General features: G+C 30.8%; 1 protein-coding gene across 1 annotated transcript; it reads right to left on the bottom strand.

Annotated features, from left to right (window-relative positions):
• Positions 1 to 1,484: 1,484 nt before the first annotated feature.
• On the bottom strand, positions 1,485 to 5,991 carry LOC125866375 (protein SCARECROW). The gene is made up of 2 exons (XM_049546746.1): positions 3,562 to 5,991; positions 1,485 to 2,168 (listed from the first exon to the last, which is right to left on the bottom strand). Exons 1-2 carry the CDS (start codon positions 5,559 to 5,561, stop codon positions 1,691 to 1,693), a joined length of 2,478 nt encoding a protein of 825 aa, XP_049402703.1. The 5' UTR covers positions 5,562 to 5,991; the 3' UTR covers positions 1,485 to 1,690.
• Between the last annotated feature and the right edge of the window lie 8,324 nt (positions 5,992 to 14,315).

Genomic DNA, 14,315 nt, shown 5'->3' with positions numbered 1-14,315 from the left:
TAATTCAAAGATTTTTCCTACGGTATCTTGTAGCACACCTAACTCATCCTGAGCTGGGAGTTATAGTCATTTGAAGTTGACCCAAAACTCAAACTTAACTTAATTTTGTCAAATTTCCAGATTTTCATTCTTTCTGAAAATGACTCTTTATAATTCTAGCTCTTTGTAGTTCTTTCAATTAGTGAGGTGTTACAGCGAGCGAGAGAGGGCAGAGAGTGGAGAGAGGTGAATTGTATATGTATATCGGTTAGATAATTGTATATTATACATATGCATTTTTATATATGGCAAGCAAGAATGGGAGAGATACGAGAAAGGCGAGCGAGATTGGGAGAGGGAGGAGAGAGGCGAGCGAGAGAGGGTAGAGAGTGGGAGAGAGATGAATTGTATATGTATATTATACTTATGTATTTGTATATTCTGGCGAATTATACATATACAAACGTGGTTAATTATACAAACTCGAAGTCAACCCGCGTAATTAATGTATAATGTTAGTCGCGAGTGGTAATTATAGCAAACTATAGCTATGATGAGTAATTAAGTAGTATAAGTTTGCTTAACCGCGTAATTTTTCCAATAGAAAATAAGTTATTTGTGTATAAAATTAATATAACATTTGATTGACAATGCAAGAGCCTGTATAACTAATACATATATACATAATGAAGAAATCTATATGTATTATATGTAAGATTTATGTATATATAAGATAGAATATGAAATAACTAGTAAATGAATAATTAATTCATCCATAAGTAATATACACATAAAATAATACATCGATTCACTCGTAATTCATTCCTAAAGTACATTATTAATACATATATAACTCTAACCAACTCCCAAATAATCTATTACTGCAAAAATTCCATCTGATATGGCATTATTAACAAGTACATTAATGTTCCAATTGCACAAGATATGGAGTCTCATTAGTCATTACTAAGGAGATCTTCATCATTTATTTTAGGCCGGAATGAACTTTTAGTTATATCAAGCATTCTTATAACCATTAGGTGCTCAACATAGTTCATTCAGGTAAACATCGTTTTAGAATCTTTTCAATTTATATAAATATTTCATTTATCAAATGCTCAATTTATAATCCAAGATAAAATTTTATCTTCTCAAAATCCTTTATTTCAATTTATTTTTAAAAATATTATATTGCCTTTGGAAGTTCTTACAGTTATTATGACGAATTTAGCTTCAAGCTTCCTTATAAAAGTGCGATAAATCGGATAGTTTTTGTAACAATCCTTTAGCAAATTTTCTTTAAAAAGATGGTACCACATTCATCCTGATTGTTTCAATTTTCATAAAGATTTATTGAACAAGTACTCCGAGAGCCTTTATATGCTTCAGACATGTTGAACTTTTCAAGAATTCTCATAATTTTTTTTGATGTTTCAATGAGCCATATAAATAGAATGGGACAACATTATCAGATGCATTGAAGAATAAATTAGAGAAAAAGAAGCAACAAAAATTAATGACTAGTTAAAGAAAAGGGAGTTAACAAAACCACCTTTGCGATGTAGACATACATGACAAGAAAAGATGATCGTGTAAACAACATTACCAAATGAAGGGAAGAAAGATATCAGACGCATTTTCGGACCGTGCATTCCATTTTTTTTAATCATTCAATATTCGAAATTTACTGACTTGACTGCATAAAGACCTTCTAATCCATATTAGGACGAGAGAAGTGACGAGAACCTGGTGCAGCATGCAATGAATTAGGCCTCCATGCAGAAGCAGTAAACAAGCAAAGATCTTTCCATCCAAGCTTAAGAGTTCCATTATCCTCAACCAAAGTGTATCCATGAGACGGGAACATTCCGAGTAAAAGAGTAGCTTGTGCAGCAGCATTACCTGCAAGAGACAAGCATCGAAATCCAGACTGTTGAAGCTTCTCTCTCCAGTTGTTGAATTTCGCGTCCCCGCTCCTTGATGGACCTCCTACTGCTAGTACATTACGTATCTCCTTAGACAATAGTTGTTGCTCCACCACATGCCTTTCTTCACTCTCCTCCCCGTAGCATGCGCCCAGTGAGTCAAATAGAGCTGAGTAGTAATGTATTGCCTCTACAAACCTCCCCAGGAATGAACCCGCGTGGCTCAGATCCTGCTCCACAACCGTCACCACCTTCGGAGCCAACCTGAAGTAAAGCAAATTAATCAAACTTACATACAGATACAGATACAGTGGTAGGATGTAGAGCACAAGTGATGAGGTAAAATTACAACAAATACTTCATATTTCTCTATTCATGATACTTGTCCATTTTGAATTTTGGACTCCCCTTGAAAGACACTGATTGTACCCTTCGTTTTATATTAACTGATCACCTTACTAAAAATAATGTCCCAAATTATTTGTTCACTTACTAAATCAAATAAATTAATTAAAATTCTCATTTTATCTCTATAGGTAATATGGAAGCCTAAAAAAATTTAAAAGTTCCAAAATTTTATTTTTCCTAGAGTTCACAAGTTACTTTCTATCTTTTTTTGAGAAAGACAAGTTACTTTCTATCTATTTCAATTATTTCTATTCCTATACTATTAAACGTATTTTTCATATTCTATCTTGATGTTCATCAATATAGATAAAAGATAAATTAGTAAAATTAACCATTTTAATTAATATTTTTAGTTATCATGTAAAATGAAAAGTGATCAATTAATAAAAGAGGAAGGAAGTATTAGGTTTTGAAAAAAATTATTTAGGAGAATAAATAATGCTAATAATAAAACATGAAGGAAAATAAAAATGAACCGAAAAGATATTAGACATTAACTAATACTATGATATTATGTATATCAAGAGAATTTTCTTTTCTTCTTATTTCACCCTTTAACATTATTTACTTTTATATTACAAAATTCACACCAACTGGAAACTAGTTTTTCTCTCTAGCCTTTCTATCCTTTTGGGGCGTGCTCCCCAGAAATTTGACATATTTGAACTTCTTTTTTAAAAAGAAGAGAATTCACGGAAAATTAATTAGGCAGGAAGGACTCAGTAATTCAAAGAGAAGACAGCTTTTGCTTCAAAAAGTGATTGGCCTTTTTCTCCTCCTTTTTTCAGGTTTACTGAAAAAGAGAATCACCGCTGGTCAAAGAGAAGCGCCGTGTAATAAAGGAAAGATAAATATCTATACTAGTACGAATCATTTTATTTGTAATTAATTAAATATATATCACATATTTTTTTTTACAATATTGTTATTAGCAATTGTATCATCTACAACACAATATTCATATCATGAAGAGATTCTTTTTTCCTTACGTTAAAGCTGCATGTTGGTTCTTTAATTTCAAGTGCAGATAGTTAGTCATGGAAAGTGATAACTGAAGGTATACGTATTTGACTAGACGACATGGAATGAAAACGCATGGAAAATAGCAGCAACAGTATTTTTGAATTTGGTGATTTCAAATATCTTAAAAGCCATTTTTTTTGGAGCTACAAAAGTATATTTATAAAGTACTAAAAAAAGAATAAAATTTGAATTCAAAAAAAAAAATCCAAACATAGAAATTGTGTACCTTTGCAAGAGGGAGAGTGTATTAGAGTCGCTGCCAGTAACATCGTAAAGGGAATGTTGCAACCAATGAACCGCTACAGCTTCTCTCTTGCTCACATTCAATTTCTCAGGGTCTAAGTTTCCAACTTTATCAGCAACTGGTAAAAACTCGAAAGGAAGGCCTAATCTCTCGGCAAAATCGGATAGTCGTTTGCCGGTTGCTTCAAGAGCATCCATGGATGTTCCAAGCCCGGTGAGCCGAACAAAAGGAGGTCCACCGGGCCTGGAAGCCAAGATGTGGAAAAGACCGGGCCATTGAAGACCTTGCATTATATCAAGGTCGATTATGTGTACCCGGTCTTCTCTCTCGAAAGCTTCTTGTATAGCTTGATTGGCGGTGAAATGTGAGAATTTAATGAAGGGGCTGATTCCGTTAAACACCTGGAAAGCGGATGCCATTTTCTGTGTGTAAAGCATGGGGACGCTAGTCATTGGTAGGGCTGCGTATATTCCTAAGCATGAATTCAACAGCCTTGCTGACATGGCCTCTGAGAAATATGCAGCAACACGCTGTGCAGATGTGCCAAACGGCGTGGAGAGTTCGGATACTTCTAATAGCATTTTATTTGCCTCTTCTAAATTATCAGCGGATACGGCTTCTGCACACTGCAATAGCAAGGTCAGAAGGTGTAATCCTTCTTCATCCCTCTTCTGTTGTCGCTCTTCTTCCTTTTTTTCTCGGTATGTGTTGATCGGGACTGGTGGAGCTGGTGTTGAAGTTTTTGTTTTGGCACTATTGTCAGCTACAGACGTTGGAGATAGAGAACTAGAAGATTGCTGCTGCTTCTGTTGTTGCTCTAAGTCTACTGCTGCCTGTTGCTGAGAATGAGAACGAGAATGAGGAGATTCTTGTTGTTGCTGTTGCTGCACTTGAGGAGAAAGTGTAACAAATGAAAGATCTGTTGCAGTAGGATTATTGCCGCCAAGCTGCTGGTGCTGGTTCAGAGAAGGCGCCACCGGAGCGTTAGCTATTTCCCAGTTTAAGTATTGATTATTTGAGGAATCAGGAAGGGATAAAATATTGTGCTGTAATAAATTGGCATTATTTTGGGCCTGTTGTAAACCAGCGAGCTGTGGCGGCAGCGATTCTTTTCTTCTCCAGCACTCCATGGGGTCATTTTGATCAGCACCACCATTATTATTACTAGTGAGAGAGCGAAGCCGGTACTCCAGCAGGGATGCGAGATACGGATTGCAAGGGTGGATTATCTCCCTTACATTCTGGATGAGTTGGGGCACCGATACTTGAGCGGAGCTGTTGATTAAATCCTTTATAATACTGTCAATCCATGCCGTTGCCGACGTGCTATCCTCCATGGAATCGATTCTTCCAGTTGTAAGAGGTGAAGATACAACAGCTGCTGCAGCAGCAGGAGGTTGCTGCAGTAGTAAACCGCTGTTTTGTCGGTTTCTATCCGGAGGAAAAAGGGGCAAACCGGAGAAAACACAAACAGATGGGGATTGATTGTTGCTGTTGTTGTTCTGGGTTTGAGTACCTTGTGGTGGCTGATGATGCGATGTTATGGCGTCTGTGTAAGTTAGGTTTGGGGTTGAATTAGAAAATCCAGTATCAATCCCAGGCCCTCCTCTTGACGTCACACCGCACAAGTTCGTGGAAGAAGGTAACATTTGCATAGTGGAGTAGTTAGAAACCTGGGTCGTCGTCATCGTCGTCGTATTACTGTTCATACCATGACCAAAATTACTATTGCCACAAACCCTTAAATCACCAACCTGAGAGTGAGACCCGCCTATTATAGCAGGCCGGCGTAGATATCTATGCTCTTCACCGGCGCCGGTCTGGATCTCCATGTCAGACGCCGCTCTCTTCCTAACCATTTTTCCGTTTTCACAGTGAAAAAGCTCCTTGCTTGTAGTAGCCTGCAGTTTCTCACCACTACTATCACCAACAACGTTTACACCGGTGCAGTTCTCACCACTCACAGGTAAAGCCTTCGCCATGATATATGAAATAAATTCTCAAACTCTATTAAATGTTTCATCTCCATCATATACTGTGAGAGGGATCCGGGTTAATAAAATCAGTTACCAGAATACAAACATATAGCGGTGAAAGGATTTAGACAGCAAGCATTGGGATTCTGTGGTTTAATTTTTCTCAATCAAAGACCATAATGCAACACAACACGTCCTTCACCTAGGGCAACTCTACTATACTTGTTTATAAACACTTGACTGGTTGCATTTTGGATTTATATGCAATTTCAGTATTGCCAATGAGAAAGAGGCTAAGAAAAATGAAATTTATTGACGACATAAAGTACCGAAGTTGTTGAAAACTTATTAATCATATCATATTAAAAAAAAAAAATTGTAATCCATGAGCTATCTTTTCCTCTTTTTCCCCAACATTGCTTTTCAATTATTATTGCGGCTATTAGTGCTATGACACTAGATTTTTCTATGTATATTGCAATGTTGATATTGTGAATATAGTATAGTATAGTTTTTTTAAAAAAAATATTTTATAGTTATGGAATGAAGAGAGTTGATAGAAAGTGTTGGGTCCACGAGGGGTTTTCAAGTTTTTCTGAGCAGTGGTTCAGTGGAGATAGGTACCTTTCCCTGGCAAGTTAAGGGTAGGTGTTGGCTTAAATGATGGAAACTTTTGTTTTCTTCTTCTTTGCTTTCTTTCTCATCTCGATTAGTGGGTCGTCTTCGTCCGTTTGACTTTAGCTACTTATTACTTCTTCATCAACTTACATGTCCGGTCCACATGAATTTTTAACTTTAGGGTCATTGTAAGATATATAGAATAGCAAATTTGGGATAAAATATAGGGAAAAAGGATAAATATATCTCTAAATTATCATAAATAATATTCAGATATCCTCCGTCATATTTTTTGGAAAATTGGTGTTCATGTCGTTAAAAAATTAGAGCATATATGCCCTTCATTCTAACGGAAGACTAAATAGGAATACGTGGCACAATCTTACCCGTTAATATGATATTTAATAAATATCGGGTGGGTGGATAAGATTATGACACGTGTATATCCGTTAGTATAAAGGGTATATATGCTCTAGTTTTTGGACGGTAGAGGCACCAATGTCTCAAAAGTATGACGGAGGGTATTTGCATAGCATTTACGATAGTTCGAAGATATATTTGTCCTTTTTTCCTAAAATATAAGATTATTTTATCGTACATTTGATTGAAAGTTTAAGTAATCTTTAGATTATTTATATTGTAGTGATGAAATAATTTAGTCCATATGTATAATAAAATAACTTGTATTGAAATAATTTATTTCGGGATAACTTCTTCACAATCAAACGATCCCTTAGATTTGATTTAAAATAAGTATGCGTTTCGACATAAAAAAAATGTAAAATTTGAAGAAAATAATTAAAAATATATTATTATTTTTGCAATATCGAAGTTGTGTTTAAATATAAATATAATTTTAAAAAATGTGAAAAAACCTAAGGAATTGTTTGGTTTGAATTCAAGCTATGATTGAATTAGTTTTGTTGAGTGTTTGATCTGTTGTATTCAAAATAATATGCAATGCATAATTTTTTGTTTACAAAAACTCCCTTCATGAATATGAAAAGTGATGTATAAAAAGGATTTAAAGGGATATTTTTATCATTTACTTAATTTTTGAGATAAATTATCCCGAGATTACTATACGAGGAATGATAACTTTTATTCCGATACTAATTATTCACACCAACACCAAACGACTAGATTTTTTGCGAGTAGGTGTAAATATGGTGGTTCCTATGATAGCTCACAGCTCGAGATAAGATAGCCAAAAAGGTCGTTGGGGATCGGATACTCTCAGCATTGCTTTCAATGGAATTGTCGACGGGACGATAAAACCAGTGGGTGAAGCTGTCTTATAATCTTTATACTAAAAATATATAGAATAATTTTGTTATATTAAATTTATCAGAAAAAATCAAAATAAAGGAGGTACACTCACTGTTTATTACATGTGACAGTTTCAATTTAAAAAGGAAAAAACCTATCTTATTTATTCATTTAATAACAAAATAAAAATAATATTCTCAAAAATAAAACTTAATTTACACCCAATTAGGACAAAAATATCGTAACTTGTGAAAAATAAAAACAAATCTTGAAAGAAGAAGCAAATACTATTTTTAAAATATATATAATAAACAAATTACAATAACATTCTCAAAAAGAAAGGAAAAAGACTAAACCTGAAATTTAAAGAATTCGCAGCTTCTGAAAAAATAAAAACAAAAAACCTGGAAATATTTTGAGGGGAAAACTACATATAATTAGGAATCCAGAGTCAAAAGATAATTAAATTGAGAAAAACTTTCAAAAGAGAGACAAAATTGAGTCAACGCTGACTTAAAAAAAATAATTCCTTCTTCATTATTTATTTAATCGTTGTTGTGTTTCTTATTTATTTATTTATTCTATTTTCACTATCTTTACATGTAAATAAAAATATAAAAGATACGATCAAGGTTAATAGTTTTTTTTTTTGTATAATTTGATAATATTAAGAACAAAATATATGAATATAAAAAAATAAAGAGGACATTTTTAATATATTTTTTATGTTAACAAAAAGAACACGCATTTATTATTAAAAAAAAGCAATCATTATAGAGGCATGCTATTGTCAACAAAGTAATTTTTATATTTTGCACGTTGTTGTCTACAAAATAGTTTACATTACACTTTAAATTATTTTTGTATGATAATAAATTATCATGTAATAGTTAAATTTAAATAATGAAAATAGGAAAAAAAATACGAAAACACAATAATAAAATGATTAAATAAATAATAAAAAAGGAATATTAATTTTTTTTAAAGTCAGTCCCCTTTTGTTTTAAAGAGAAGACTCATGTGTAAGGCTCATGTCAGAATGAACCTTTCAAGACTCTATACTCGATAAGTAGTAAGGCTCTAAACTCAATAAGTAGTAGATTAGTATGTAGTTCAACATTGTTGAATATATTCTCCTATATTAATAGTTGTAATATTACTTTTATCATTTTTCTTATCCTTTAATTTGTGTTATTATCCTTGTTTCTTATATTTGAATTATTATTTTGTGATAGTTCCATTTTTGTTAATGTTTCAATATACTACTAGTATTTTGTTAAAGCTTTTCAGTTTTCACTTCTATTATATGTTTTTCCAATTATTTAAAATTCAGGATCTATCAAAAATTAACTTTTCTGTTTTTTCAAATGAAAAAAATAATAAGAAAACTCGTCTAAAGGAAAATGTGGACTTGTAGGGAAAAAATTGAAAAACAAAGTACCATTAAAGAATGTGGATTGTGGTGCACTGAATTGGCTATTCCAAAAATCTGTAATAAAAAGCATTTTTTCGTCGAACGAATACTACATAACATAAATCCAAATAACCAAAAGTGTTTGTAGTGGAGTAATTAATACTCCTTCATTTTTAATTAAGAGGTCTCGAAATTGAATCTGTTGAATACAAAATCATTTTTATTAAAGAGCGTTTACCTTCAATGTGAAATTTTCTAACGCAAATCTAAATTTAATCAAATTTCAATATAAATATCAGATACTGAATAAGAAATCAAAAAAAATATAAATTTAAATATAATCAAAATCTCATAAAAATACCGAACTTCAAATAAAATAAATAAAAAAAATGAAGGTGTGTGAATAGAAGGATGAGATAGGTTCAAAGAGGGCAGGTAAGTGAGAGGACGTGTCAAAAGAGTTGCTAAGGTCGAGGCGGAGGGTGTCAGTCCCCAAAAGGCAAGCTAGTGTTTGACATTTTGCTTTCAACGGCATCATCATCTCTATGCTTTTTCCCCTCTTTGGATCTTCCTTTGCTTTTCTTCTTGTTTGACTCTTTGCCCCACTACTCTACCTATTGCAAAACTCATTTAATAATACATATATTATACATATACATACTAGTAATAAAGTACTACAACTACTACTCCTACTATATCTTTGAACATAATAATAGTAGTAGAAAAGAATTCATAAGTATGAATAAGGGGCCGTTTGATTGAAAACTAGTTATTTTAGGATTAATTATTTTGAGATTAGTTATTCTGGAATAACTTATCTCACCCTATATGTGAGATAACTTATTTTATCACTATGATATAAATGGTGGGATAAGTTATTCCAAATATATCAACCAAACAAGACATCAAACTTTTATCTCAATACTAATTTTTTATCTCAGGACTATATATTTTTATCTCTCACACCAAACAACCCCTAAGAGTTGTAATAGAGTGATAAGTACTTTTTAATCTTTAATCAAAAGATATTCGACATTGAACCTTGTTTTTTTGGTACATATACTTAGTTGTTTTTTTATTGATGATAAATATGTACCGAAATAAAGTTCATTAACAAATAACATTTCATTTTTCAATTTGATATTTTGGTAAGAGAAGCTAATTGCACAAATATAATGTTAGAAAAAGAAAAGAGCAAGAAAAATAAGTTCATAAATTTGTTACATTTAGATTTACCATACAAGTAAATAAACTTATATTTATTTAATAATACAACTTATTGTGTTTGATGCATTCACATGAATTATATAAATATTTTATCTCTTTTGTTCATTACTTTCATTCCTTTATAAATAATGTAATTGATAAAATTAATCACAATTTTATTTTTATTTTATGTATAATTCTTTTGTTTGGTACGTGGACTCAATTGGTGTACACTGTACACCAACAGGCAAATGCGAGAGCAACCCTATGAAGTTTTGATTTTAGAAAAAATCTTTTATTTAGTTCTAATAAATTATTTATATGCATTAAATGAATTTTTTAACACTAATATAAAGTATAAATTAAAACCAAAGAAAGTTATTGAATTGTAAGTAGAGTTATAACACCAAACAAATGTGCGTAACAAATTTTAACGGGAGATAGCGCTGTAAAAATGAGAATTAATATATAATACAATATATATTTTGATATTTGTTACCTCATACCGATAACAGGACCATATGACTCTATTCACAAGGCTAAAAGATTAGGGAAAAATAACAGATCTCATGATTTTCAATCCACTTTATTTGATCACTAGGTCACATCCTTAAATATTTTATTAATATATATTTTGATAATTGTGGTGTCCAAGTCAGTTTTATGTGTATCTTGATTAATTTCACGGAATATATGTTCCTTTATACAATAATAAGTACTAGATAACTCTATTCACAAGGCTAGAAGATGGGGAAAAATCATAAATAACGTGATTTTCAACCACTTTATTGATGATTAAGTCACACCCTTAAATATTATATATAAAATATTATAACTAAATAAAAATAAAATAACTTGTATGCTTTAATTAAGTGCGAGAAAGTTACTAATAATAATTGAAACATCCTATTAAGTAATTTGTATTATTAATAATTTTACTCGTATCTTTCACTAATATATTTAGTCATGGCTATAACTCATAGAGAATATAAATGTATGATATTTTCATAATATAAATGGTGTAAGTGTTTATATTTTAAAATATAAGAAATGTATTTAGAAATTAGATTATATTAGAGGAATATTTAATTTAATAAATCTTTAATCTCATGGGATACCTTTGTTGGAAAACTATATGAACAGCGGAAGTATACTAGAATCTTACTGCTTACATGAATAATAGATAATCAATACCGTTTATGCTAGAACACATAAACATACTGAAATTTAATTCGATAAATACCTCTTGAAGCATGAACAGATACCTTCAAGCGAATCCCCAAGTTAGACAGTCCTCCAAGTGAATCTACAAGATAGCCATGATCTTCTACAGTGATCCCAAGTTCACATCTGAACTCTCTCAATACTTGGGTGGGCAAGTATCGAATAGAAAACTAATCAATCTAGGGCTAGAATAATCTCTAATTATAGAGATTTCTTCAAAGTCCAAAGAGGAGAACCAAACATACGTTATTTTTCTTCAACCGAAAAATACACGCTAGTTTTCTTTTTATAAGAAAACTAACGCCTCTCCCCTTTTCCCTTTAGAATTAGGATTCCGAGTTCTAATTAAATATGGACACTGGAGGGACCACAGAATTAATTACTGAGGCTTCCTATTATGGAAATAATTCCAAATAATTGATTTGAATTATTCTCACCATAATAAATTACAAATCATTCCACTAGAAATTCGTAATTGCACTCCTCTATTTATATTTCGTAATTCCCCATTAAACACTTATGTAATTCCCCATGTTAAGATTTCAGATATTAATCAATAAATTAAATTACTGACGAATTTAACTTAATGATTAATTTCCTTTAGAGCACTACTTAACTTATTTCATGTGTCAGATTCATAAATCCACTTGCAAGGTTTGACACGATGAAAACTTATAAGTTTCTCAAAAAGGCATATCAATCAATCTCTATAACGAGACATGGATTTCATCAACTAACTTATTATTTCACCAATATATATTATTATCATCCAACTTACCAGGCATATTGACCCATCTCAGAATCTCACCTTTTAATAAATCAAAACGATAATTAATATATACAGATCATAATAGTTATATCAGGATTAAGAATATAAGTACATTTAATAGTTTAGAGAATATGTTTTGTCAGTCAGTCTAAAACAACTATCTCTACTCGGTCCCGTTCAATACATACAAAATGCACTAGCACAAGAAGTTGGAACTATACCGTTCCCATAATCAAGATAAATTACCTATAATCTTGTGCTACAATCGTACCGATGGCATGTCCAATTTCCATCCTAGATTGTGAACAAAAAAACTTTATACTTATAAGAACTGATGATTTAATCATCTGTATATAAGCTAAAACTCTACACACTAAATCATCTACTATATAAGTAAATAGACACCATAAACAAATATATGATCTATTAAAATTGAGCAAATATTTATTCTACAATAAATATTATTTCTTAACACATGGTTAATAGTATATATCCCAACAATCTCCCACTTAGACTTTTAACCATCACAATTGTTATAATGTACTATATCTAAATGCATGGTTAATAGTATATACCCTAACAATTTCCCACTTAGATATTTAATCTTGAAAATTGTTACACTACTATGTCTAAACACATGATTAAATAGTATATACCCTAACAATCTTTAATCAAAGATAAGTTGAGACTTTGATTTGGTTGCTATAAATAATGTTTGAAGGTTTTGATATTTTAACTAATGTTTCTTCCAATTACATTTTCATTTGCTAATCATAACCTAGTAATCCAAAAGTAAGAAGATTATATTTGGAAAAAATTTAGAAAAAAATTGGTAACTAGTGTTTGTCATATAATTGGTTATTCCAAGTTCCCAAGTTCTAGAAAAACATAGAATTTGAGCCAAATTTTAGTATTCGAGAATTTTTTTAATTTTTTTTTTTTATCCTAAACTTTTATATTTTATAAAACACCCAACATTTATAACTTAGACTAAATTTCATTCCTAGTTTGTTGTACAAAATTTATAGCGTTACATACATATTTTATATAATTTTTATCCGAGCTTACTCTCCAAAGTCACTTCCAATTATAAGTAGTAATAGTAGTTTTTCGTATACAAATACATGGTTTTTTCGTTTTGTTTTCTTCCCTTTTTTTTCGAATTCATATTAATTATGTTCGTTGTCATTGCTTTTCACGAAATATTTTCATTTTAAAATGACAATACAAACTTATGAGTATTTTTAATAAATTCTTAAAACTTATAGGTATAAATCATATATTTTTTTTAATAAAAGTCAAATATATCTCCCCAAAAAATCTATGACCAAACGCATGACAAAACTTCACCCAATAATGACTTGCCAAAAATATTTGTAAATTTGTAGCCAAACACAGGGCAAAACTTCACCCATAAATGACTTGCCAAAAAGATTTAGAAGTTTGTGGTCAAACACATGGCAAAATTTTACCCCCAAAATATTTGGAAATATATGGTCAATAATATTTTACCTATTTAAATTTAAAGTGCATATCTCATTACAAATATCATATCAATTTCATTTTGCTTCTATAATTTTTTCCATGAAAAAGAATTGATTTAACTACAGTATTAGATTAGAAAGTTAATGCTTCGTCGTAAAAAAAAATTGTGATACTTACAAATAATCGTGATATTTCATTTCTTATAAACATCTTAATATTGATCAATACTTTATATAAATGAAGGTGTTAATATGTCACATTTCAAAACTTGTTCATGCTTATACAAAAGGCTAGTGAATTTGATGTTTATGATGGAATAATGTTATTTTCATCAAATGGTATTATTTATAAGTAGTTATTGATCAATTTTTTGAATCTTGATATTATAGTAAGTGAAAGTACTCATTTTACTATCGCTTATTTCAAAATTCTTAAGGTTGTTGTTGATCTTGCTCACTTTGTTTCAAGTCAACAAGATGAGCACTTTTATTTAGCATTATATTACGTTTTGAAAATCAATCAATAATTTCAAATTGTTTGATGAAAATAATATTATTCAGATATTAACATTACATTCTAATTTACTAGCTTTTTTGTATAAGCCTGAATGATGTTTTGAAAATGTGACGTATTGATCATCTTCTATCAACGGGGTTGTTCGCGTCCTTTCATTTATATCCAGGTATGAATTTACTTCTTGTTAACAATAAAATTTCTTGAAATTTTGATAATACCCAATTAGTTTGATATGAGAACTTTCACTTTGTTGGTGAGG

Source organism: Solanum stenotomum, chromosome 5, assembly GCF_019186545.1.
Source record: "Solanum stenotomum isolate F172 chromosome 5, ASM1918654v1, whole genome shotgun sequence".
In the NCBI taxonomy this organism is placed as follows: Eukaryota; Viridiplantae; Streptophyta; class Magnoliopsida; order Solanales; family Solanaceae; genus Solanum; species Solanum stenotomum.
This window is presented reverse-complemented; position numbering and strand designations above follow the sequence as displayed.